General features: G+C 37.4%; 1 protein-coding gene across 2 annotated transcripts in view; it reads left to right on the top strand.

Annotated features, from left to right (window-relative positions):
* CUBN (cubilin) overlaps positions 1-26,983 on the top strand; it is a 305,950-nt gene that overhangs the window by 74,764 nt on the left and 204,203 nt on the right. For both annotated transcript variants that reach the window (XM_063781434.1, XM_024346234.3), the window contains exons 23-27: positions 7,786-7,975; positions 9,295-9,455; positions 10,198-10,379; positions 11,508-11,664; positions 14,294-14,481. In XM_063781434.1, coding sequence (XP_063637504.1) covers positions 7,786-7,975; positions 9,295-9,455; positions 10,198-10,379; positions 11,508-11,664; positions 14,294-14,481 — 878 coding nt within the window. The remainder of the gene's footprint in view (positions 1-7,785; positions 7,976-9,294; positions 9,456-10,197; positions 10,380-11,507; positions 11,665-14,293; positions 14,482-26,983) is intronic.

Raw genomic sequence — 26,983 nt, 5'->3', positions numbered from 1 at the left:
GCATTCTTGAACAGAAAGGGTGAGGTTGGAATGTTGACCTTTTTCTTAATCTTGACAGGAAAGCGTGTAGTCCTTTACCACTTAAGTATGATGTTAGCTTTGGATTTTCCATAGATGCCATTCATCAGTTTGTGGAGTTCCCTTCTGGGCATACTTGCTGAGTTTTTATCCTGGATAGGTGTTGAATTTTTCTGCATCTTTTGGTATCTTTCAAAGCTTTTCTTTTTTTATTCTGTTTAGTTGGTAAATTATGTTGATTTAGTTTTCCACTGTCAAACCAATCTTGTATAATACATCAGAACTCCACCTGGTTCTGATCTATTATAATTTTTACGTGTATTCAGAATTGTTATGCTAAAATTTTCTTATGGATTTTTGCATCAATGTAAGACATACTGAACTGTAATCTTCCTGAATTTCTTTGTCTGGTTTGGTATAGGAGTAATATTGGTCTTGTTAGTTAGAAAATATCTTCTCCTCTATTTTCTGAGTTTGTGGAATATAAACAATTTCTTAATTGTTTGATACAATTTCACCAGTGAAATTATTTGAGCCTGTAGTTTTCTTTGTAGGAAGGTTTAATATTACAAATTTAATTTCTTCAACTCATAGAGACTATTAAAGCTTTCTATTTCATTTTGAGTCAGTTATGGGAATTTTGAAAGAATCCATCTATTTTTTGTATGTTGTCAAATATATTTGCACAGTTTTTTGTAATGGTGTCTTTCTATTATTTTAATGTCTGAAGATTCCATAGTGACATCCCCTCTTCATTCCTGAAAATGGTAATTTGTGTTTTTTTTCTTTTTTCTTTGATCAGTTTTGGTAGAATTCTATCAATTTTAATAATTTTCTCAAAGAACCAATTTTTGACATTGTTTATTTTCTCTATTGCTATTGCATTTTCCATTTAATTGATTTCTGTTCTTATATTATTTCATTTAATTCTTGCCTTAGTTAGCTTTTCTCTAGTTTCTTTAGAAAAAAATTAACTACAGATAGATAGATATAGATATAGCCTTTAAGCACTACTTCACTTCACCTCCCCAGTTTTTTTTTTTTTTTTTTTTTGAGACAGAGTTTCACTCTCGTTGCCCAGGCTGGAGTGCAGTGGTGCGATCTCAGCTCACTGCAACCTCCATCTCCTGGTTTCAAGTGATTCTCCTGCCTCAGCCTCCCGAGTAGCTGGGATTACAGGTGCTCGCCACCATGCCTGGTTAATTTTTGTATTTTTGGTAGATACGGGGTTTCACCATGTTGGTCACCCTGGTCTTGAACTCCTGACCACGTAATCTGCCCGCCTTGGCCTCCCAAAGTGCTAGGATTACAGGAGTGAGCCACTGTGCCCAGCCACCTCCCAAATTTTAATGTTTTATTTTCACTAACTTCCAGTTCAAAATATTTTCCAATTATCTTGTGATTTCTTCTTTGTTCTATGGATTATTTGCAAATGTATTATTTAACTTTCAAATATTTGTAGGTTTTCTAGATGTCTTATTGATTTATAATTTCAGTTTTATTGTGGTTAAATGATATACTTTCTAAGTTTTCAATTGTTTAAAATTTATGGAGAATTGTGTTACAGCCCTGCATGTGGTCTATGCTGCTGAATGTTTCATGTATGCTTGAAAAACTGTGTTGTCTGCAGTTATTAAGTGTAGTGCTCTCTGTCAATTAGCTTTAAGTCGGCTGAGTGTTGGTCAGATTTTCTATACCCCTATTCATCTTTATCTGTTTCATTTTCAGTTACTGAGAGAAAGGTGTTAAAATCTTCAACTCTAATCATGGTTTTATTTTTTTCTTTTAATTTTTGCCTTTTCACTTTCCTTCGTGTATTTTGAAACTATTACTTCGTGCATGCACATTTAGGATTATTATGTTTTACTGATAAATCGTCCCCTTTGTCATTATGAAATGTCTTTCTATAAATCTAATAATATTATCCTTCTTGAAGTCACTTTTGTTTGATATTATTTCAGTGATTTCAGCTTTCTTATATTTACTGTTCATATGGTATATCTTTTTTCATTCTTTTACTTACAACTTAGTTTCACCATTATATATATTGGCGTCATTATATATAATGTGCATGTATAGTAAAAAACATATAATTGGGTCCTGCTTTTTCTGTGTTTTAGTTGAAGTATTTAGACCATTTACAACTAATGTAATTATTTTTATGGTTGAATTTAACATACCATTATGGTAGTTGTTTTCCATTCATCTCTTTTTGTGTTGCCATTATTCTGTCTTCATTTTGGTTTACAGAATATTATTAGTATTCCATTCTATTTCCTTCTTTGTCTTTTTAATGATACCTTTTTTTTTGTATTTTTACATTAGGTCTAAAAATATACTCCTTAACTTATAAGCAAGTTTTCTTAGAGTTAATATGCAGCTGCTTTACATTTCATACCTTCCAATTCATACCTGACACTTCATATTACACAAATTCCCCTTTATACTTCACAAGTGAAATACTGTCATACCAGTGTAATTCCATGTGCCTATCCTTCTGTGTGCTGTTTTAGTTACTTCTCTCTGTGTTATAAATTCACCTTACTATTATTTTTGCTTTAAATCACTATTTCTCTCTCTCTCTCTTTTTTTTTTTTTTTTTTTTTTTCCTGAGACTGAGTCTCACTCTGTTGCCCAGGCTGGAGTGCAGTGGCAAGCTCCCAGCTCACTGCAACCTCCACCTTCCGGGTTTCAGCAATTCTCGTGCCTCAGCCTCCCGAGTAGCTGGGACTACAGGCATGCACCACCACGCCTGGCTAATTTTTGTATTGTTTTTAGTAGAGACAGGGTTTCACCATGTTGGCCAGGCTAGTCTCAGACTCCTGACCTCAGGTGATCTGCCCACCTCGGCCTCCCAAAGTGCTGGGATTATAGGCATGAGCCACTGCACCCCCTATTTCTCTCTCTATATTATAAATTCACCTTACTATTATTTTTGCTTTAAATCACTAATTCTCTTTTAAGGAGATAATGAAAAGAAAGCCTATCATTTATATTTATACAATGATTTATCATTTCCAGTGTTCTTCATTCCTTCTTGGAGATATTTTCTGTTTGGTATCATTTTCCTTTGGCCCAATGGATATTATTATTTCATACACTACAAGTCTTCCAGTGACAAATTATGTCAGCTTCTGTTTGTCTAAAAATGTTACACTCTCGTTTTTTAAAAAAGTAGTTTTGCTGGATATTTAAACCTGTTTTTCCCATCTCAACATTTTAAAGATGTATTCCATTTTCTTCTTGCCTCCATTGCTTCTGATTAGAAGCCAGCTGTCATCCTTATCATGATGTCCCTGTTTGTGATGTGGCTTCCCCCCCCGCCCCAACTGGCTTCTGTGTTTTCCTTGTGTCTGTTTTCTAATAGATTCACTCTGACATGTCCAAGTGTAGTTTTCTTTTATTTCTCCTGTTTAGTGTTGACTGAACTCCTATATCTTACTAGACATTTTTCATAGAATTTAGGAGAATTTTAGCCCCTATTTCCTTCTCTTTTTTTGGCCCATTTTTATTACCTTCTCCTTCTGGTTCTCTAATTGTATGTGTGTTAACCTATTTGTTGTTTTTTCTTTGTTTTTTTAAATATCTGTTCATTTTCCTGGAGTTCTTTTTTCTTTGTTCTTTAGATATAAATTACGTCTATTAATACATATTAAAGTTTACTGACCTTTTTTTCTTCTGCCTACAGTTTACTGTTAAACTTGTCATGAAGTTTTAATTTGAATTAGTGTAATTTTAAGTTATATAATTTACATGGTTCCTTTTAATAATTTTCTCCCTTTTTGGGCCAAAATTTCTTATCTGTTTACTTTTTAAGGCTTTTTCTTTAAGTCTTTGCACATATTTTTAATGGCTGCTTTAAAGTCTTTCTCTTTTAAATCTAACACCTGGATCATCTTTGAATCACAAGATGACATTTTTTTTCTCAACTATGACCACATTTTTCTTGACTACTGATGACATTTCTTTTCTTGATTTGATTATATTTTCTCATTTTTTGTTTTGTTTTTTTTAAGATGGACTCTCACTCTGTCGCCAGGCTGGAGTGCAGTGGCATGATCTCGGCTCACTGCAAGCTCCACCTCCCAGGTTCAAGCGATCCTCCTGCCTTAGCCTCCTGAGTAGCTGGGACTACAGGCACCCACCACCACACCCAGCTAATTTTTTGTATTTTTAGTAGAGATGGGGTTTCACCATGTTGGCCAGGATGGTCTTGATCTCTTGACCTCATGATCCACCTGCCTTGGCCTCCTAAAATGCTGGGATTACAGGTGTGAGCCACCGCACCCGGCCCATATTTTCTCTTTTTTTTTTTTTAACATTTGTAATAGTTTTGGGTTTTATAGTGGACATGATAGGTTGGGACATGATATGGGTGTCCCATATCATGTGGGTAAATTATGTGTTGTAGACACTCTGTATTATCTTATCTTCCTCTGAAGCTAGTTTGATATCTAGCTGATTACTTTGTATCTGCATAGGTTTATATCTTTACTTGCTAAAGAATATTTGTGAACATCCCTGTTTCTCGAGCCCCTCTAACTTGCTAGGTCTCAACCTCCAACTTCTATGATTCCTGCAGGTCTTGTTAAGACTTATCCTTTGGCAGGGGAATTCTAGAGAGCCCTACTCTTGGCCATGGTCTTCGCTTGTAAGATATGGCCTTTTAGGTGTCTCATTTGAATGCCTGAGGTGTTAAGGAGGTATCCCCGTTCTGGAATGGGAGAGAACTCTGAATGATCTTGTTTCCGCTTCCAGCCTAGTAGCAGCTCCTGTCTGACATGCTTTCTGAAGTCTCACCTTATGTATTCTCAGCCCAGGCTTAGCTAAGAATCCATGGGAAGCCCTACTCAGATGCCCGGCTTTCCTCTCTATATACTTCTTTTTCTCTGTAGAATTTCCATATAGTTCCAGCTGCTTTGGCAACTCTAATCTTTGTATCATCAGCTCAGTAGGACTGTCATTCACTACTTGGACTTCAGCTCCCTTCTGTGGTCAGGAAATTCTGCACAGGTAGAAAGCCGAGGAAATCAAGAGTCGTACATCATGAGTTTCCTTTCTGTCAAGAATCACAATCTTGTACTGCAGATTGTCCAATATTTTGTTCAGTTTTACAGTTCTTAAAGAGAGCAGCTAGTTTAGTACAGTTGCTTGTCATAGCTGGAATTTAAAAAATATTAAAGAACCTCAGCCAACCAGGATAGAGTACAGGAAGAAGAGAGAGAGGAAAAATGAGGTGAGAAAAATAGAAGTCGTAGGATTGGGGTTTAGGGGTAGTTTGAAAGAGAAGAACTGAATGGAGTAGGGAGAGTGGGAGGAACTTAGATGCATGTACCAGTCCCCTTCGTTTCCAACACATCATGTAATAATATTTCAACAACTACTTACTGGGACCTCATCTGGGCCAGGTACTACAGTGATAGTAAATAATGGTTAATAAGGTCTTAGTCATATCCCAAGGTTTAGTAAGGTAAATATACTCACATAAAAACAATTACAAAATATGTTTGGGGTTCAAATTGCTATTTGCATAAAATTTTATTATGCGAGATAAATTAATTCTGCTTGGTTGGGAAAGGATTCAGCCAACCTTAAATGATGGGTAAGAGTGTATATTTTAAACTGTGTATTGGCAGGGGTTGTGGGGTGGGGGGTTAGGTAAAGGGCAAAGCATTTCAGACAAAGTGAATGGTGTAAATATCATTGGAACACATCAAGAACTGTAGTTTACTTTTGTGCCAGCAACAGAAAAGAAGCTTGGTAAGTAAATCAAAATTTCAGTACAGATTAACAGACTCCCACCAGTTGTTCCAGAATAATCACATGCATGTAAGCAAGATAAAGGGAAACTACCCACCATTATTGCCCCAAAATGTCATTAATTCAGGTTCCTCCACCTGAGAACCTAATCACACTTAACATTCTCCCGCAGACAAGTTGCATTAGAGATATGCAAGACAATTGTATTTCCCCTCCGGGAGTACAGTGAGTAAGCAAGAACAAGTGACGACAGATAATTTCCTCTAAATATTTGATTTACTGGCTAAAGCTCTCTGTGTGTGGGTCAATGAGTCTGTCTATTCTGTCAACCCAGGGATACTGGGTCATTGCTTTCATCTGATGTCCTTTTTTTAGCTTAGTAAGTTTCATTACTGGGTCTGAAATATTAATAGACCAATGCTATACTCCTCCCCGCTCTCTTTATCCCTCTTTTCTGCCTTTCCTGTTGTCTCCCTTCTGTCTGTCTTATTCCCTTCCTCTCTACCTTCCTTTCCACTTGTGGAAATATTTTGGCAGACTACAGAGAAGCATACTTTTCTACACTTTTGGAGTTAAACATAATCTTTGGTGTTAAATGTCACTGTGAATTCCTTCAATAAAGTAAAGCTTTGATTGCTTGCTGTTTCAAATAGAGTAAAATCAAATATCTGGCGAATGCCCATTCCTTTGAGAGCTACACACAGATAGTAGAACCTATAATATGTTCTATGCATCTCTATGTTTTCAATACCAGTGATTCTTCTTTTCTGAGTATGGGGATTATATAGCAGCAGCTAGGGAAACAGCATAACTAAACATCCTTATTATTATTATTATTTTGACTCACAATGAAACACAATAGTTTATTGTATCCAAAACCTTTCAGTAGGAGACCTCTGTCTACTCCTATACCCTAGATTTAGGTTATGGCTGGATGCAATTGGAAATACATTAAAAATGCACTTATTTGCTGGGCATGGTGGTGCAAGCTTGTAGTCCCAGCCGCTGGGGAGGCTGAGACGGGAGAATTGCTTGAACTCGGGGGGCAGAGGTTGCAGTGAGCCAAGATCCCGCCACTCCACTCCAGCCTTGGCAACAGAGCAAGACCCTGTCTCAAAAGCAAAAACAAAAACAAAAGCATTCAAACCAGATTTTCTTTGTAAAATATTTCAGATTTGGGGGGCATAGGAGATTGAGTGGGTGGTAGTAAACACAGAATCGACTGAATAGGTAACGTTAAAACTGTTAAACTAGAAAAGTTTTTAAAGAAGATATTTATTTAGGACTTCAAAATTGTCCAGGTACTATGCTAAATGTTTTATAAATGACCTAATGTCTTCCTTATAATGTAAATGACCACCATTTACTGAGTGCATATCATGGGCTAAGCCCTTGTAATGCATTGTCTTTAACTCTGAAACCTTCAGTCAAAGGTAGCAACCCTCTTCATTTGCGAGATGTGAGAACTAAGGCTTAGAGAAGTACAGTAACTCTCCCAAGGCTGCAGAGCTTGTCAGTGTTTGAGAGGGTTTTCATTTGAGATCACTCTGATCCTTGAGCCTGGGCCCCTATTCTTCACCCCATGGTGGAGGTACCTGCTTTGTCATTTCTCATAAATGCATGCTTTGGTGAAAACCACTTTAAAGGGAGCTTATGAAAAGACAAGACTGAATTATTTCTAGGCCCTCCTGCAGTGGATCCTAATTTTTAATGTTTATGGTAATTTGCAAGGATTAGAAAAACCTAACACTTTCAAGACTTAAAGGGTTGTTTACTCAAGATATATATAACAATTTCCACTCCATAGCTTAGATTTAGTGTTGGTAATTATTTTGCCTTTAAGATTACAAAAACTTTGTTTCAGAATGAAATCTTTATTTGCACATTCCAGAATGGCTTATTGAAAATCAAGTATAGGCACAAATTAATGAAATACATATTACTGGATGTATTATAAACATATCAATATTTTCTATTTTCTCTCTTATGGTCTGTTTCTGTTCACAGCATGTTTGCAAGACTACACAGATGATTTGGGGACATTCACTTCTCCAAACTTCCCCAGTAATTATCCCAACAACTGGGAATGCATTTATCGGATCACAGTGAGAACTGGCCAACTGATTGCAGTGCACTTCACAAACTTCTCCTTGGAGGAAGCCATTGGAAACTATTATACAGATTTTCTGGAAATCAGGTCAGCACTTTTATTTATTTCATTATAATCTTTTCATTATTTATTCTCATTAATAATCTTTCCTAGGAAGATTAAGGAAAAAAATACGGAAATTCTCTGCAAAGCTCCCTGCTGTGCACTTTCTTGCAAGAAATAAAGTTTGTCATTTGGAGCCTGACTTAGGAGAAATACAGGAATTGCATAAGATTCTGTGGTTATTTTGAAGTGATTATTTTATTTGAAATACTTGAAAATAAACTCCAGATTTTATGTGGGCAAAGAAACAGATGTGCTACTACTCTGAAATGATGTAACTTGCTACTGTTGAATACCTACTTTAATTATGTAAAATCGATGTAAATTTTAGGCTGTTTGCTGTTCATTTAATCTAATTATATTATAAAATGATGGCAGGATAGCAATCTTAAAGTTTTCACAAAGTTTTCATGTTCAGGTAATAAAAGTCTATGCTTGTGAATTTCAGTAGAAGGCATTATTCTTTCATTATCATCATTTTGAAAGAATGTGTTTAAAAAGTTATATTTGCAGTAAAAGTAAGTTAACTTATATGTTACTATCTCTCCATGCCACTACTTTGAGTTAAATTAGGCTAATCATTCTGGTGGGCATCTATATCAAATGTTTTATTTGGGATTTTAAATCTGGAATCTTATGTATTATAATAAATGTTATTCTATAATATACAGTAAGGTATTAAAATAATAAATCATAATTGGACCCTATCGTGCTAAAATGACATAATTTTCTTAATTTACAGCAGTTACTCACTGGACTTTGATGTTGAATAAATCCCTTTTTTATTGTTTGTTTCAAAAAGCTACAGATTATAAACTAGATTTAAGGCCCCAAAAGTTTTTAGGAAAATGCTATTTCCAGAATTTTGCTAAATATATCAAATATGATATATTACATTTCAAAAATTTCCAAATCAGAAGGAAAACGTTGAAAGATTCTCTGTAAAATACAGCAGTATGTTTATATAGTTAATAGTATAGTTTCTTTATCGTGTTTTCTCTGACACATTTGCCAGAGGCTTTATTCGAAAGGGTGAAGATTAAACATATTCTCTCAGTTTGTGATTGGTTATATAAAACACCATGCCAGCCATGAATGATGGTTATTCTTTAAGTCATTCAAATACGATTTTTAAAAATTTAAAAGTTAAAATCGTGTTTTTTAGAGTAAGTGTAGTGTTTGAGAGAAATTACTTCATCCAATAAACTGCTAATGTTTGCAATCCCAAAGTTCAAATTATGTTAAATGTTTATACAGTAATATTGTCAGTAACCCAATAAATTTTAATTTCTGTATTCTTCCAGAGATGGAGGCTATGAAAAATCACCGTTGCTGGGAATATTCTATGGCTCAAATCTACCCCCAACAATCATCTCTCATAGTAACAAACTATGGTTAAAATTTAAGAGTGACCAAATAGACACAAGGTCTGGATTCTCAGCTTACTGGGATGGGTCATCAACAGGTAAATAGCAAAGAGCTGTCTTTTACTGGAGAAGCCAATCTGATTGGTTTCTTGATTCTGGGATTGTCATGCTCTGTCCATCACTTGTCCATGTTTGCTCAGCTGTATTTAAACTTCATTATTGCAAATAATTTTAAATTAACAGCAGCCATTTCTTTTTAACAGACAAAGGAAGAAAGTTCTAGTTTCTTTTTATCAATAAATAAGAATCCTGGTTAGAATAAGGAAACTGCATTAATGGAAATTGGGGCTGGGTGCTATGGCTCACTCCCGTACTCACAAACACTTTGGGAGTCCGAGGCAGGGGGATCACCTGAGGTCAGGAGTTTGAAACCAGCCTGGCCAACATAGTCTCTACTAAACATAGTCTCTACTGGCCAACCCCGTCTCTACTAAAAATACAAAAATTAGCTGGATGTGGTGGCAGGTGCCTATAATCTCAGCTACTAGGGAGGCTGAGGCAGGAGAATCGCTTGAACCTAGGAGGTGGAAATTGCAGTGAGTCAAGATCATGCCGTTGCACTCCAGCCTGGGTGACCCAGTGAGACTCCATCTCAAAAAAAAAAAAGAAAGAAAAAAATAGAAATTGGATTTTTAGGCTATAACTACTCTTTCATGATGCCATTTTGCTGTGCAATTTGATTTAAAGGATAGTAGAATGGCACCAGTTTAATGCAGACAAAAAGATACAATTTCCCCAGAAGGAAAGGGGTGTGCGTCATTCCATTTCTTTCTCCTCTAGGTTGCGGGGGTAATCTCACCACTTCAAGTGGCACGTTCATATCTCCCAACTACCCGATGCCCTATTACCACAGCTCTGAATGCTACTGGTGGTTGAAATCTAGCCACGGCAGCGCATTTGAACTGGAATTCAAAGACTTTCACTTGGAGCATCATCCAAACTGCACTTTAGATTACCTGGCTGTAAGTGTAATGTTTCCATCATATTGTTCCCTGCTCCCATCTCACCCAACGCACAATGCACTTATTTTTATTTTCGAGATTCAGGAAAGGGGAGCATCTAAACCGAACATCCATATAAAAATTCAAACAAAATAAAAACATAAAAGAAATTTGGTGAAAGTGACCATCTTCGAAGTACTCAATGGCTCGATACACTAAGTATTTAAAATATATTGATAGACTATTAAGATATGGTGAAGTACTCAATGGCTCGATACACTAAGTATTTAAAATATATTGATAGACTATTAAGATATGGTGAAGTACTCAATGGCTCGATACACTAAGTATTTAAAATATATTGATAGACTATTAAGATATGGTGAAAATCTCCTGAAAGGGATTACAGGATTTATTATAATCATTATTTATGTTTTTCCACATATGCATTGAAAAATCACAATTTAGAAGACGGTTTTGGCGAAGTAGAGAAGATAATATGAGTCATTCAACTAGGACTTTTCACAGTACAGCAATTCACCATTGTTCATTTGTTAAAAATCTAAATAAAAATGTATTGAAGTGTCATGAATCATAAACTATGGAATCAAAAAACAAGGAGGACAATTGACATCAGCTGTGGCATTACAATATGTATTGGGCTTTCATTTTCAATCTTCAGCCTTCAGCGTAAGCTCACACGCTTATTACTGCTGCACATGTCCACAGCTTAATTGCCTGAGTTTATAAATACCTAAATATAATTTGTAAGGTTATTTTATTTCATGGCTATTCTTTTGTGATGTCATATATATAACAAAAAATATATATTTATTATATATAAAGATATATTTATTTTATATATATTTATGTTTACATATAAATATTTAATACAAATATAAATATATGTATTTAATACAAATATAAACATATGTATTTAATACATATATAAAATATGTATTAAATAAATTTATTTATAAATATATAATTAATATTCATAATATTTTATATATAATTACATATAATATATTTATAATATATATACATAATAAATATATATATTTTTTCTTCCTCACTTCTTCTGGATTATAGTCCTTTACATAATGTTTATAGTCTCAACCATCTAACATTCAAAATATTTTCTTAAAGGTATATGATGGCCCAAGTAGCAACTCTCATCTGCTAACTCAGCTTTGTGGGGATGAGAAACCCCCTCTTATTCGTTCTAGTGGAGACAGCATGTTTATAAAACTGAGGACAGATGAAGGTCAGCAAGGACGTGGCTTCAAGGCTGAATACCGGCAGAGTAAGTGTGAATACCTGCAGAGTAAGTGTGTATACCGGCAGAGTAAGTGTGAATACCGGCAGAGTAAGTGTGAATACCGGCAGAGTAAGTGTGAATACCAGCAGAGTAAGTATGTATACTGGCTGTTCAGTGCCTAGAGTGGGCCTTCAAATTCTTGAAACAAACTGAAATAAGTGTAACGCATTGGTGTGAGCAATTGAACTTCATCTTAGTTTCTTCTGTGAATTGTTTAACTCCATTTGAGGGAGAAATACGTATTAAATTTAATCTCATATAACTAAAACATCTGGCAAACTATAGAAACTTAGAAGAGTATTTAATATGCTGAGAGAGTTGCAATTCAGTGAAAGATCAGTGTACCAGACTAATGACTAATAGCTTTTCATTTGCCTCACACATTGCAGTCTTGCAGTGTACATTATATTATTCCAATGTACATAGTATTCTATCACACTAGTCTCTACCTTAAAAAGTACCTTAATTTTATTAGGGAAAGCTGTGGTCCATGTGAGTCATGCATGGAATAAGCATGTTCTTTACAGTAGAAAAACCTGGCCATTGTACAGATGCCATTTTAAATCTACTTTTCCCAGATAGCAACATGATGGAATTAAAGGAACACTGAGCAAAATGTCAAGGGGCCTGGGGTTTGTTCTGGCTCCTAACCCTTGAGAAAGTCACTTTTCTTTGTGGTCCCATGGTTTCTTCTTTTAGAAAAGGAGATTAAATTAGATGGTCTCTAAACCTGCCTTCTAGCTCTAGAATTAAATGCTTTTTGAAGTTAGTTCCAAAATGGACATTCAAGAAAACAATATTTTCTTGAATTTGTTATTTGATAGAGACTTTTACTTTATCAAAGTAAAGTCTAGGTTTTGGAAACATAATTCTACTGAATCAAAATTTATCCATAATTTTACACAATTATCTTTTCCCACAGAATCAAAATTTATCCATAATTTTATGTAATTATCTGAAAATGGAATTAAAAATCACAAAATTATTAACTGTATACACAATATCCCTTGAATTAAGTGAAAGAGTAATAACATTTAACCTTGATTATGTATGAATTTTAAGATTCACATTGATTTATATCTGGGGATTAGGCTGAATCCTAGATAGTTTTGAATATTGAGTTTTAATATATAGCTTTGTTCTTCAGAAATGTATCACTAGTACATAAAAAGGTCTCCTAAGTTCTATCAGAGATACATCTGTTTGACTATGTAATCATTTATCTAATTTTATTACTGCTGTGCTAATCTATTTCTGGTTATAATCGGATTGTTTAAGGGTTTCTTTTTTTTCTTTTCATTTCTGAGATATTTTATTTTTCTCTCATAATTTCAGAATCCTGAAAGTGTAAATGAGTGCACATAAGAGGCAAAATCAGAGCAAACTAGTGAGATTATCTGTAAAATTTGCCATGGGAAATTGGAGATTTACAAGTAGTGTAATGTCTGAGTGCTGAGAGTGGCCCATGTGGTTTACTGGAATGTATTTTCCTGGGCCCTGTGTTGCCCCTAGTCATCGAGGCACGTGATGCCTATCTGCCTAATAGGTGTACCTTCTCACAGGCTTCTAAAACAATAAGATTATTCTTTAAAAATCCTTTATGGACAAAACTGCGACCTAAAGATTTTCAAACAGAATGGGTTTAAGTATTCTCCCTGCTCCAACAAAGCAATATTTTGAAGAGCCACAAATGTACACTTTTTTAAACCAAAGTTATAAATGGTGTTCTACCCACCTTCAGAAAGCATATCGTAGTAGGAATGTATCTATGAATCACACTTTCAGAGACAGCTCATTCCATATATTGTTTATTTCTCGTTCTCTTTTATTGCACATCATAGAGATAATATATTCCTTGTTTAAGTCATTAGGATTGGCTGAACTGGGCACCCAGGATTAGACATACTTAGAGGTATCTGGTTTGGTTTTGTTGAAAACTCAGCTCAAGAAAATGCCACCATTGGATTGAAGACTTTTTTTCTGTAATTTCACATTTTCCTTTCTTCTTTAAATCCTTTCTACTCTGTCTATTCGCTTGGTACTTCCTGATGACTAACTAGAGGGAGAACGGAGCCTTTATTGTGAATTTCACGCAGACTTTTGAATGTTCAACAAAGCCATGTTGTTACTGGTTTTTAGCATTCCCATAGGATTTTGGGTTTTTAAACTGTTGAATTTAAAAGTCAGAATTTCTGTCCCTTCCACATGTTAACATTAAAAAAACAGCAGCACAGAATGTCGAATGCACTTCTCTAACAAACAAATCAGACTGATCCCTGAATATAACCAAGTTATTCTGCTCTCCACAAATTCAAGGGAATTTGATGCCTATTTTAACATGACTATTTAATTTTCATGACTCTTTAGTTTGAATTCACTTCAGTATTATTTCACATTTCTTCTAAATGGAAATCCTTTCACTATGAAAATACTGCACCAAATATATGTGTGTGTGTGTCTCTGCGTGTGTATATATACACACACATATATACACATCATATATGTGTGTGTGTACATACACAGATGATTTTTATTTTTTTTTAAAGGAAAATCTCATCTTGGAGCACTTATGAAGTATATAATAGTGGTTCTTAACAGTCATTTCTTTTTCCAGCATGTGAGAATGTGGTAATAGTCAATCAAACCTATGGCATCTTAGAGAGTATAGGGTATCCGAATCCTTATTCTGAAAATCAGCATTGCAACTGGACCATCCGGGCAACAACAGGCAACACTGTGAACTACACATTTTTAGCATTTGACTTGGAACATCACATAAACTGCTCCACAGATTATTTAGAGGTATGTATTATAAAGCTTGATTGATCACTGCTTTTTCAGATCAAGGGAGATGTGTCAAGTTAGAATCCATCATGCTTTTTAGAATAAAATCCCTAACTCTGCCCCACGCATCTATAACACACCAACCACCCATGGTATTTGAACAGGTATATTTCATATTTAATGTATTAAATTGTGAATACAGAGAACTATCTATGTTTTTAGGTTTCAGTGTAACTTCTGGACTCATTGACCTCATATTACTTAACTTACATGGAAGGAGAGTAATAACCTCTATTTTTTGTTGGTTGTTTTTATGTTTGTTCTCTGTGTATAAGAGATCAGAAAATGTTTGGGTATCTTGGATTTATTTAAGATGTCATTTTTCTAGTATGAGGTATCATGGTTTTAATTGTTGTTTTTATTTTTAAATGTAAGTTCATTTCAGCATATTTTTATTTTTGTAAAATTGAAGTTTCAATTGTTATAATCATGACCACTAGTAACATTTATTCAACTGTCTGTATGCAATTTTAGGCAATAAATCTTGCTTAAATATTAGGCAACGTTGAATATAAGGTAATATGTTATTTTTGCAATAAGAAACTTTAACTTAAAAAGCTTTTTGATAACTTGCATATGTAACTTTTAGGGCTACAAATTGGGAGGTTATTTTGGCATCTACGTTTCGTCATCAGTAAAATAACTTTTTGAGTCATCTAACGCATTATCTTTATTTCTGTCTATATTGTTAATATATAATACTTCAAAAAATCCACATATGTTTTCACTAGATACCCTTTCTGAAGTGATAAGTACTTGCTCTGATAACAGGACATTTTTTTCCCACCTGCCCACCTACCTGCAGCCTAGTGACTTAAGGTAGTTGTTTTTAAGGTGGTCAGTGATTTTTAGAAGTCTTACTTACAAAGACTTCAACATCCATTGCTGGCAACTCTGGGGTCATATTCCCAGGCAAAAATATGTTATTCTTGTAAAATGTTCTTAATTGTGTTTTTACAAGTTCTGCAGGAAAACTAGCATTGGTTGAGGTTGTTTGAGGTTGACATATATTTTCCAAATAGCACTTTTGTTTATGAAAACAAAGAGTGACAACAAAGCATTCTGCACTTTGAGAGACTCTGTGAGGTCCTAACTATAAGGAGATTCCCTTGTTTTTCAGAGATAATTTTTTGGGAAAAAATTTTGCCTTATACTTACAAAAGTATAATATTACAGAAATATTAGCCATAGTGTTTACCCATTAGAAAGTTTTGTTTACCAGTATTCTAAGAAAATATGACACAACATGAAACAAACTTACAAGCACGTACTTGGCAATGGTTTTAAAGTCCACCTTCCTTGACCTGGAGTTCGACTGGTCTTCACAAGCTTAATGATACCAGGATGGTATCATTAAGATACTACTAGAATAGGCATCCATTTCTTCACATGGTGAGACCTTGTTTGTGTTTTAGAAAAAGCAGAAAAGTTGCTTTCAAAGCCCTTTGTTTATACCATGAACACAGCAGTTGGTCATACCTCCTTTTACCAGTTAGGACTATCCTGATTCCCACTGGACTGTGGGCTTCTCGAAGGTCTGTGCTGTCTCCTACTAACTTTGTAACCCAGGCACTTATTATACAGGTGGGACATTACAGGAGTTCAGTAAGTTCAAGTTGAATTGAATATCACAGCCATATTTTAGTATCAGTCTAATGATAACTACTAATGAATGAGAAAGATTGAATTCCAAACTGGCGTTTTTGTATGACCTCCTACACACGCAGTGCAATCCTACAAATTGGAGCACAAACCAAAATAGGACTCATGACCTTGCCGAGCGTTGTATGTATAACAGTGTGCTGGGCACCATAATCGTGATTTGGTAAAGCGTAATGGAGAAAGCTACAGAAAGGAGGATGCTTTTGAACTGGGCTTTAAAGGAGGCTTTGGCAGAAAGAGGGGGTAGGAAAGAGATGAAACATTTCCAGGACCTGAACTCCACTTCTTTCGACTCATTTGAGGATGAAATGGCAACAAAAAGGTGTTTAAAAACTCAAATTAAAAAATGCTTGTTCCAGCAACTGCAGAGTAACTCATTAGAGCCCCTTATGGATGACGTGTCTGTCATGTTATGGTCATGCCATTTCTCTTGTGCAACATTGACGGTGAAAGAGCAAAAATACAAAATGAGAACCAGAAGTTCAGAAAGGCCTTCCAAAAAAACGGCGCTGTTGCCAGAGGGAGGAGATTGTTTTCCATCTCTGTGAGCCAAGAGGCCAGACCAGAGCAATAGCTGCAATAGCTGGTCTATGATGGAAATTTTAACACACAAACAACCATTTACAGAGAGAAAACTCACAGAAATCTAGCTTCCATTATTTTAATCGCTTCTGGGTTTTTTCAACTGACTTCCCCAAATCCCAATTGGATGCCTGTTACTAGAGCCAGAATTTAGTTATTCTGAATTAATAAAATGGAAACTATAAAAAGACTTAATTACGTGCTGGTCAGACACTATCCCGCCTTGATGAGAGGAATAGGTTGGAAAAGATCCCATTGGAAACCAAATCCATCCTTTATTATTTCACCCTCTGGGCAAAACAAAATGTTTCAGATCTGGAAATAAAATATACAGTGGGAGAAGGGACCGTTTGCTTAAAGGAGTAAGACCATTTGCCCATGCAAACATGGGGAATCAACCTGAAGAGTTCTGGCTGTATTTTACAACTTGATTTCAGTCTTCCATTTTTATTTTGAGTCTGAGTCTCCATGCAGAAGAGGAGATTTCAAACGAGTGATGATTGAATATAGAAATGGAAATGATAGATTTGGGAGAAATCAACATGGAGATGTATAGGAAGCCCAGGGTATTTGTTAAGTCAACAGGGAGCATGTGTGTAGTGAGAAGAGGAAGTAGGAACACTAAGAGGTGATTGTGGCTGGGCATGGTGGCTCAGGCCTATAATCTCAGCTACTCAGGAGGCTGAGGCAGGAGAATCACTAGAACCCGGGAGGCGGAGTTTGCAGTGAGCTGGGATCGCAGCATTGCATTCCAGCCTGGGTGATGAAGTGAGACCCTGTCTCAAAAAAAAAAAAAAAAAAAAAAAGAGGTGACTGTGTCATGGGAGCCAAGGGAAGAGCAGTCGAGAGAGGTTGTGGTTCAGAAGGGTCCCTTGGAGATCAGTGTGACTCTGGTCAGAGCAGTGTTTGTGGGGTGGCGAGAGCAGGAACCAGACAGTGTAAAGAGGTACAAAGAGGAGAATGAGTGTAGACTGAAGTCTAGGTCCCTGAATTCTGAGGCTCTCTGTAACAAACCAGAGTAAGTGATGGCTTCTTTTCTCCAATCCTTATCCTTCATTTCCCTAACTGGTCCTCATCTAGTTCACGTGTGTGGGACACACTCCTTTGCATGTTCTCTTGTATGTCAGTGCCTCTTTAAATGTGGCCCCAGAATTGGATGCAACAGTTCAACTAAACCTGGCTAGGCCCAGGTAGGTTGGAACTATATTATCCAATTCATATATTTCTGGTGGTCTATGCTGAAGTTAAATGGGGTTTATTGTAGCTAAGTCATGATATTGGCCTATATCAAGATTTATAATCTCCATATCACTTTTACATGAATTATTATGAATTTATAGCCTTAGTTTATATGATTTTTAAGAATCTAAAGAGATATTTTTTCCTAATAAGTCAGATTTGATTTTGTCTGAGAATCCCAACACATCATAACCTCCCTAAATCTTCATTCATTGCTTTTCAGAGCATTATTCATTTGCATACAGGCTCATTGGCAACTGACCTAGTACTTCTTCAAAAATAATTGATAAAAATGTCAAACAAGATTGCATCTATTTCAAATACTCTTAAATGATAGGTTCTTTTGGTTAAAATTGATCTATTATTAAGTGCTTTTGGAATAGCACTATTCAAACTACTAGGTAATAAAAGCTAATATTTATTCAGCGTGTATTATTTGCCAGGTAATTCTCACAGCAACCCTGTATTATAAGAAATATTATCCCCATTCGTTAGGTGAGAAAAGTGAGGCAGATATAGGTTGTTCATATTCAGAAAGATTATAAGTGTCAAGGCAGGCTTTCTAGCAGGCACTGTAACTCCACACCGATGCTCTCAGCCATAACACCACATACCCCGGGAGCACTCTCACAGCGTCCTGTCACCCTCACAGGGATCATGGGGAAGTGTTCCTGCAGCCCCCAAGTCTACCATTCTATTGACACTGCCGCAAAGAGAAATCAATGTTTTGCATGACTCCATAGATAAGCAGGTGTCATTTATTATAATCACCTCTTTCTTTGCTTCATGTTGACAAATTATTTTTAGTGTCTAATTTAGAATTTTTCCAAAAATTACTGTTAATCTTACTGATCTACGAGATTCTAGAATGAATCTTTCCGCATCTTGGAAGCTGGAACGTTTTCCCTTCAGCCCCCTGGCAGCCCTGCTGGTTCTCCTTGCCTGGGCTCGCACTCTTGGTGGTGGCACCGAAACACAATCTGAGCCACATGAAGAGGACAGGTGCATGTGACAGGCTGGTTACTTTGAGAAGGCTCACACCTCCCCACACACAGGAGAGGCTGAGAAGCCCGGAGAAGGTGGGAAGCCAAGACAGTGAGGCAGATTCTCCACTCCCACTTCCTAAGGCTCTGCTCCTGCTCCCTGACTGTTCCCATCCATTCCCATCCCTCTCCCCAAAGGCTTCCTCTGAGTTTCAGCAACCTCAGAATTTTAGCTTCAACCACATGACCACCCCAGCCTTGACCCTACAGGATCATTTACCTCAAGTGCTTGCATACAACCGGACTTTCCCTTGGTGACAAATCCCCAGCACAGGGAGCTCATGTGTTTGAGCTCGACAGCAAATGCATGGGTCTAGCCTGCCTATGGACGGTACTCATTAGAGCAGTGTAGCCAAGCCCTCTAGCCGGTGATGTTCACAGATTATATTCTGGGCAGAAGCAGAACTCGTGAGCAGGGGCATAGATTCTGCTGGAATGCTAAAACTTTTTTTTTTTTAATTTAACTTTCAAGTTCAGGGTATGTGCACTACCCTGATAGTAGTACACATACCCTGAACTTATTTATTATGTAGGTAAACTTGTGTCATGGGTGTTTGTTGCACAGATCATTTCATCACCTAGGTATTAAGCCTAGTTCTCATTATTTTTTTGGATCCTCTCCCTCCTCCCACCCTCCACCCTCAGGTAGGCCCCAGTGCCTGCTGTTTCCCTGTCATGTGTCCATGTGTTCTCAGCACTTAGCTCCCACATATAAGTGAGAACATGCAGTACTTGGTTTTCTGTTTCCTGCATTAGTTTGCTGAGGAAAATGGCCTCCAGCTCCATTCACATTCTTGCAAAGGACCTGATCTTGCTCTTTTTTATGGCTGCGCCGAAAACATTAACCATGAACTAAGCACCCATGAATTCACCAAGATTACAAAATCAGCTCTGTGATGACTATAACTTTCAGTGCTGTGGAATATAATTCCCTTAGGCCTGGAAAAGTTCATTGAAAGGAGTTGACTCTTTTATCTTCTAAACTGGAATTCCATGTCTCTTCTTCCAGTTTCAAAATCAAACTAGGCATGTTTCTACCTCCTCTTCATTGACATCACACTCTCTTCTGAAAGCATCCATGCCATCCATGTTTCCCTCTTTCATTTGCCCTAGTCACAGCCTTAAAATTAGACATTTTTTCTAATGTTCAACAATATTTTTCTGTGCCATTTCCCAAAGTTTAGCTAGTTCGTATGTGTACCCATAAAATGGTCAGAAAGTTCCATGGAGCCTCTTAGGTTTCTGCTTAGATTGATTTCTTTAGAGGGTTCTCCTTTTTTGCACCCCCCAAAATTATTCCTGATTTTGTAGTGAGAATTTAGTTTTTCAGAATTTGCCAATTTTCTAGAATGTTCTTTCCTTTTTCAATTGCTTTTTCATTTGTTTATTTTTTTTTATCCATAGGTTTATATCTTGTTTTGAAGTTTGAATCCCCAAAACCTTAGTCCAGTTAAGTGGTCAGCCATCACAGGCTCTAAGTTAAGGCAAGGCGATCACTGTCTCCTATTGTTTTGGTCACTTCCATATTAACAACCACTTCTTTGCTAGCCAGAATTAGTCCAGAGTTGCACTTCTCTTCACTGTCTCCTTTATATGAGGAGAGCATATAAAGAATTCAACAAATGCTACATTTTTGGGGGAACAAGACATCTCATAGGTGTCCAGATGGTTGAAACAGTCTCCCCGTCGCCACTCCCGTAGATTTCTTTTGGTACATTAGTGTTTATAGATTTCCTTTACAAAAGATTGCAGTCTCTACTGAAAAGAAGCTGAGGTGGGAGGGTAAAGTCCTTATAACTGGCTACCAAATCTGGCTGCATTCCAGAATCATCTGAGGATCTTGTTAGAAAAATTTATTCCTAGTCCTCATCCCAGACTTAATCAAATCCTTGAGGATTCCCCAAGAGCAAGCTTTGCACAAGCCCCTGGTCCAGCACTTGAGACCACTGTTCATAGCCCACTTCCACCAAGATAGCCTGTTTTATCTTCACTTCAATGCTGTCTCCTGGGGAGGGAAAAGTCTCTTAATAGGCATCTTGTTAACATACATTTGCCTGCTATTAAATGTTACTTTCCAGTGAGGACTTACTCTTCCATTGCTATGGCTGAGTTATGTATTTTATCTCACCAAGGCCTGGTCATACTGTTGATATTATGTTTACCTCATTATATTAAAAATGTCAGATTCACTTTACAGTTTTTGTATTCTGATTCTAAACTTTCTCCCCCTTTTCCTTATCGGGCACCTTGACCACTATCATCTTCCATTAAATCATTTCCTTATTCCTTCCCCTTTTCTACTAAAGTCCATTTCAAGTCCTCGTGATAGTGTGGGGAACTTCAATCAAAGGCATTTCCCTCCAGTCTTTATAACATGCATTTCATCTCTTGCCAAATCCTTGCTGATGTCATCCTGTTCACCCCAAATGCTTATATCACAGTTTGTTGCACTCCCATATTCTCCTTTCAGTTGCAAAATAATGCATTCCAAGAGGAAGAATGGATAAAAAACATCACCAGTATCCCTGAATCTTGCAGTGTCACGTCCATATTCTCCATGTCTATAGCCTAAACAACATTTTCCATATACCATGACTGAGAAACATCGGGCTCATGGGATATTGTCAATACTTAAAGTGATGCTAGCTGTTATGGAGAACTCATACATTCTCAGTTGCTTACTGCAACACAGGTTATTTCTAATCACATCAGAGTAAAAGGCAGGTGTTCCTGGCTTCCATGTGGTAGTTCATGAAACCAAAGGAAGGGGAAGTCAATTTGCAGAAGCCACATAACTGTCTCTGCCACAAATGTTGGTAGATGTTTCACAAATAGAGACCTATATTCTAATAAATCTGCGATATGCCAAATTAAAACACAATTAAGCAGGGTTTGTTGTTTTGTTTTGTGTTTGCTGTGGTATTTCCTCAGGCTGTCACTATCCTAAATATGCATTCTTCATTCCTTTATCCATGCATCCAGTCAGTAGGATATATTTTAGACACTTAGGCTATGGACATGTGACTGTTTTAGCATCAGTTTTCCTTGTCATGATGGAGGAAACACACCTTAATCAATTTATCACACAATAAAAATTTAACCACAGGCAGTGTTAAGTGCTGGGAGGGACAATTATAGTGCACCCAGAAGGCATGAGATGGGAACTGAGCTCCTTTGTGGGTCAGGAAAGGCCTCCCTGAGGATGAATAACACACCAGGTGCCAGGAGGCTTGAGATGTGAGGGACTGGAAGGAGAGCAATGTGAGGCTCTCAGGTGGACAGGGACCTGGCCTGCAGAGCAGAGTGGGCACATTAAGAGTTTCAGAGACCTCCTGGAGAGCAGCAGGAGGTCTTTCAAGGATGTGGTCAGACCTGCACTTTTAAAACAATCACTCTGGCTACCAGAATAAACTGGAGGGAGGTAAGAGTAACGGTGGAGACCCAGTAAGGGGATTGCTATAGGCCAAGGGAGAGAGAGCTCCAGGTCTTCACCATTGCTGGGGAGGAAGCATGAGATCGAATGATTTCAGAGCACTTAGGAGGTACAATTGACAGAAATGGATAACAACAGGATGAAGGAAAGGGAGACATCAGAATATAGCCTGATAGAACTGCACGCAGGGACAACCACCAGGGGAGATTAGTCCCAAAGAGATTATCCTTGCCCAGAAGTCTGATTAATGAACAACTATTGGACATTTGTATTCCATAGAACATTCTCAGGAAAACATTATTCTAGAGATATTTTCCAAGTTTATTTCATTTTCCCCTCATACAAACAAGCAAACTTTGAAGTTCATGAGGCATTAGAGAGTTATTTGCATCTCAGATGTTTATTTTGAGAATTACAGTAATATTTGTCATTAATGCAATGCCCATCATGTGCTAGACACTACTACCAATACTTTGATAGATATAATTGTCTGTCCTCATAGGAGTCCAGTAACTGAGTATAATTATGCTCACAGGAGAACAGGGATTGAGATGGGGAACCATACTCAGTGCAGGAAGTGTCATCACTACAGGAAGTGATGAAACTACGTTCACACTCAGTGCTGCACGAATACAGTGTGGGCTCTGGAGTCCACCTGGCTCCAGAGCTCTTTACCAGCTGTGATCTTGGGCAAGGAATTTAACGTCTGGCTGCTTTGGCTCTCTCGTGTGTAAAATGAAGATAATAATCCACACACCTGGAAAATATTGAGTCCTCAGGAAATGCTCATTACTCCCCTCCATGCCCCTTCTGGAGAGAGCCCAGCTCCTGCCTGGTCATTCAGCTTCTTCCTGGGACACTTCAGGAAATGGTTTCTCACCCTTACACCAGCTGACCTCCATCTCTTGGAAATGCCATCTCCATTCCTTGTGCCCTGCCAGTTAGGAGCTGTGGCTCCTCCCTGGCAAGGTCTATCTTCCTCTCCAGGCAGAGTTCACATTTTGTTTTCTTTCTCTTCCGAGTTCCCTAACTCGATTCATGGACTTCTCCATAAGGGCTTTGCTTTCTCTCTGTGCTCTCAGAATCTGTTTAAAGGCAAATTTCTTCTATCCTTGGAAAGACCTTGCATCCGCTCTAATAAGTGAAGCGTACATCAATGTTTGTGTTTGCAGTGCACGTCACTGCTGGTCACATGACGGCATAACAGATTCCAAACAGGTGCCAAGGATGATTCTTCAGTTTCCAAATTGCTTGGTTTAAAGGTAAACGCCAGTCTTTAGCTCCCTATTGAAAACAGCTCCAGGCACTGTGCTTTCTATTGTTCTAGAGGGGAGTCACTGGAATTAGAACTGCCTCAGCCAGCACTCTTCTATCTGGTGACTACCATGGGATGCTAATGACAAAGATGTAGTAAGTCCTCTAGCACTCATTCGCAAGAGAATGTCTTCTAGGCCCCCAGACATATGATAGAATGTGCTAAATTGGTAGTCTCTGTACCTGCTTCAGAGTGAAGCAGGTAACTTCAGAATGAAGTTTAAACCCAAACTCCACTACTTAGTAGCTAGGTGACCTTGGGCAAGTTCCTTAGTGTCTATGTGCCTCACTTTCCCTTTCTGTAAAACGGAGTAATAAGGGTCAATGAATCCATATATGTAAAGAGCCAAAACAAAGTCTGGCAAATAGCGAACAAATCTATAAATGTTCACTGTTATTATTTGCACTGATGCTGATGTAAGAGAAACACCTCAGTAAGGTGTAGAGAAATTCACAAATAGAGAGCCTTCAATTCTTTAGGTTGAGATATAATTAATGATTCATTTCTCAAGACATTTAATTTTCCTCTTGTTTTCTGCCTGCAGCCTGCATGGTTAATGCATTTTGACACTTCTCACTAAGGATAAATGACAAATGATAAAACCAACAATTTTTGTCCACTTATTTTACTCAAAGCTCTGTTAAGAAAAATAATGAAAAAAATTTTAATTTCAGTGACTAACAGGAGTGTTCGTATTGTCCCTATCATTTTAAAAATTGTTTTGGTTACTCTCTATTATTACAGAGAATAAAGACTTGCTGTATCCTGGAGTTTAACAACTCTTATTTTATTTTATTTTATTTTTGAGACAGAGTCTTACTCTGTCGCCTAGGCTGGAGTGCAGTGGCGTAATCTTGGCTCACTGCAACTTGTGCCTCCCGGGTTCCAATGATTCTCCTGCCTCAGCCTCCCGAGTAGCTGGGGCCACAGGCACCCACCACCACACCTGGCTAATTTTTGTATTTTTAGTAGAAATGAGATTTCACCATGTTGGTCAGGCTGGTCTCGAACTCCCGACCTCAGGTGATCCACACACCTTGGCTTCCCAAAGTGCAGGGATTACAGTCATGAGCCACCATGCCCGACCAACAATGCTTATTCTTAAGAAAATAATTGCCACAGAAGGAAATAGGAAAAATTCTTCTTGAGTAGTTGATGCCTTTCAAAATATTAAATTACTAAACCTCTACCTACCTCAGTTTCCAGAACTCTAAAATGAAGATAACAATACTACCTGCATTACAGAGCTGCTGGGATTTTTAAATTAGAATAATGACCAGCATGGAATAAGTGCTAATACATATTATCTATGGTTATTTTAACATAAACATAGTCTCATGGATTATTTTTTTGTGCTCTGAAGCAGGAGACCCCAATCTTTTTGGCACCAGGGACTGTTTTGTGGAAGACAGTTTTTCCATGGACCAGGGGTGGGGTGGGAGGGTGGTTTCAGGATGATTCAAGTGCATTGTATTTATTGTGCATTTTATTTCTATTATTCTTACATTGTAATATATAGTGAAATAATTAAACAAGTCACCATCATGTAGAATCAGTGGGAGCCCTGAGCTTGGTTTCCTGCATTAGACAGTACCACTGGGGGGTGATGGGAAACAATGACAGATTATCAGGCATTCGATTCTCATAAGGAGCACACAACCTAGATCCCTCGCATGTGCAGTTCACAATAGGGTTCATGCTCCTATGAGAGTTTAATGCCACTAGTACTGGTCTGGGGACTGGGGCCCTTGCTCTATAGCATTTTGTGGTAAATAAATCTGTGGTTTCCAGAGCAGCCTTCCCAGTTGTAATTAACATCAATTGGCCCCACTGTGTTGAAAGCAGTGCTGCTTCTCCTGCCTCCCAGTTTTCCTACAAAAGCCACTGGGATTGTAGATAAAATCCTGTTTTCCAGTTGGCGAGATGCAGAGAAGCAGATGAGATTTTGTCTGAGCAGCGGTGGATCTGAGCCGACTTTGATTATGGCTCCACCGCCAACGCTTCCTGGGCAGATGAGTCATGCTTCCTGGAACTGTCTGTCAGAGGAAGTTTGCTTCTGGGACTTCTGCATTTTGCTTAGAGCTTAGAGATAAGCTATTACAATTCTGAGTTCAGCTGCTATTCAAAAACATGCATAAAAGCTGGGAAGAGTTTACCAAACATTTCAATTTATAACTTGATACCAGATATGAGTCTAGCACCGTACTAAGCATGATACCTGGATTCAAAAAAAGTTTAGAATGAAGTATATCCATTAGTTAGCGAAGCCAGATGCTTTGTAGTGTCGTTGAGTTTAGCATGAGGCATTTTAGAAGAAATTTTCGTTTTAAGATTGCCTGAGTGAAATGTGATTTTTTAGTTATAAAAATTGAAAGAAGAAATGTTATTTCAGTGTGATCAGAATCCCTTTCCTTAAAAAGAAATGCTGATCTTTTCTGACCATCTTTCACAATGAAGGATTTTCGTATGATTGCATTAATTTGCAGCAGTTAATGAACCAAACGTTCCAACCTTCAAAAGAGCCTCTGCTCTCAGATTCAAAAGAAACTCTGCGTGTTTCCTCTCTTCAAACATGAAGGACAGAATTAGGATGAATAATAATCAAACCTAAAATAATTTCTGAACTACCCTGAAGCAGTAAAAATTCCATTAGATGCTCAGAACTTGAATTGTCCTATGCACACTGCCTTTCCTGGTTGACCTCAGGTTGCTCTGCTCCTCAGACTGGCCAAAGGCAGGGCGACCGAAAGGTCTCTTCCACTATCAGACAGGCTCATGGTATGAATAAGCATGCATTGAGCAAAATGCTAAATTTTAAACACTGGTAATCACAGTTGTGGATTTCAGTTAACTATATTGACTTTCTACTTTTTAAAATGGGAAAGATTTCCAATTGCAACATTACAGAATTTTGTTTAAACATGTCTTTACCCTGCAGTTCCTACATTGGCTCTTTATTTATTTATTTATTATTTTTTCTTTCTTTCTTTCTTTTTTTTTTGAGACAGAGTCTCACTCTGTTGCCCAGGCTTGAGTGCAGTGTTGCATTCTCAGTTCACTGCAACCTCCGCCTCCCAGATTCAAGTCATTCTCCTCCCTCAGCCTCCTGAGTAGCTGGGATTACATGCGCCCACCACCACGCCTGGCTAATTTTTGTATTTTTAGTAGAGACAGGGTTTCGCCTTG

This window comes from Pan troglodytes, chromosome 8, assembly GCF_028858775.2.
Source record: "Pan troglodytes isolate AG18354 chromosome 8, NHGRI_mPanTro3-v2.0_pri, whole genome shotgun sequence".
Taxonomy (NCBI): Eukaryota; Metazoa; Chordata; class Mammalia; order Primates; family Hominidae; genus Pan; species Pan troglodytes.
This window is presented reverse-complemented; position numbering and strand designations above follow the sequence as displayed.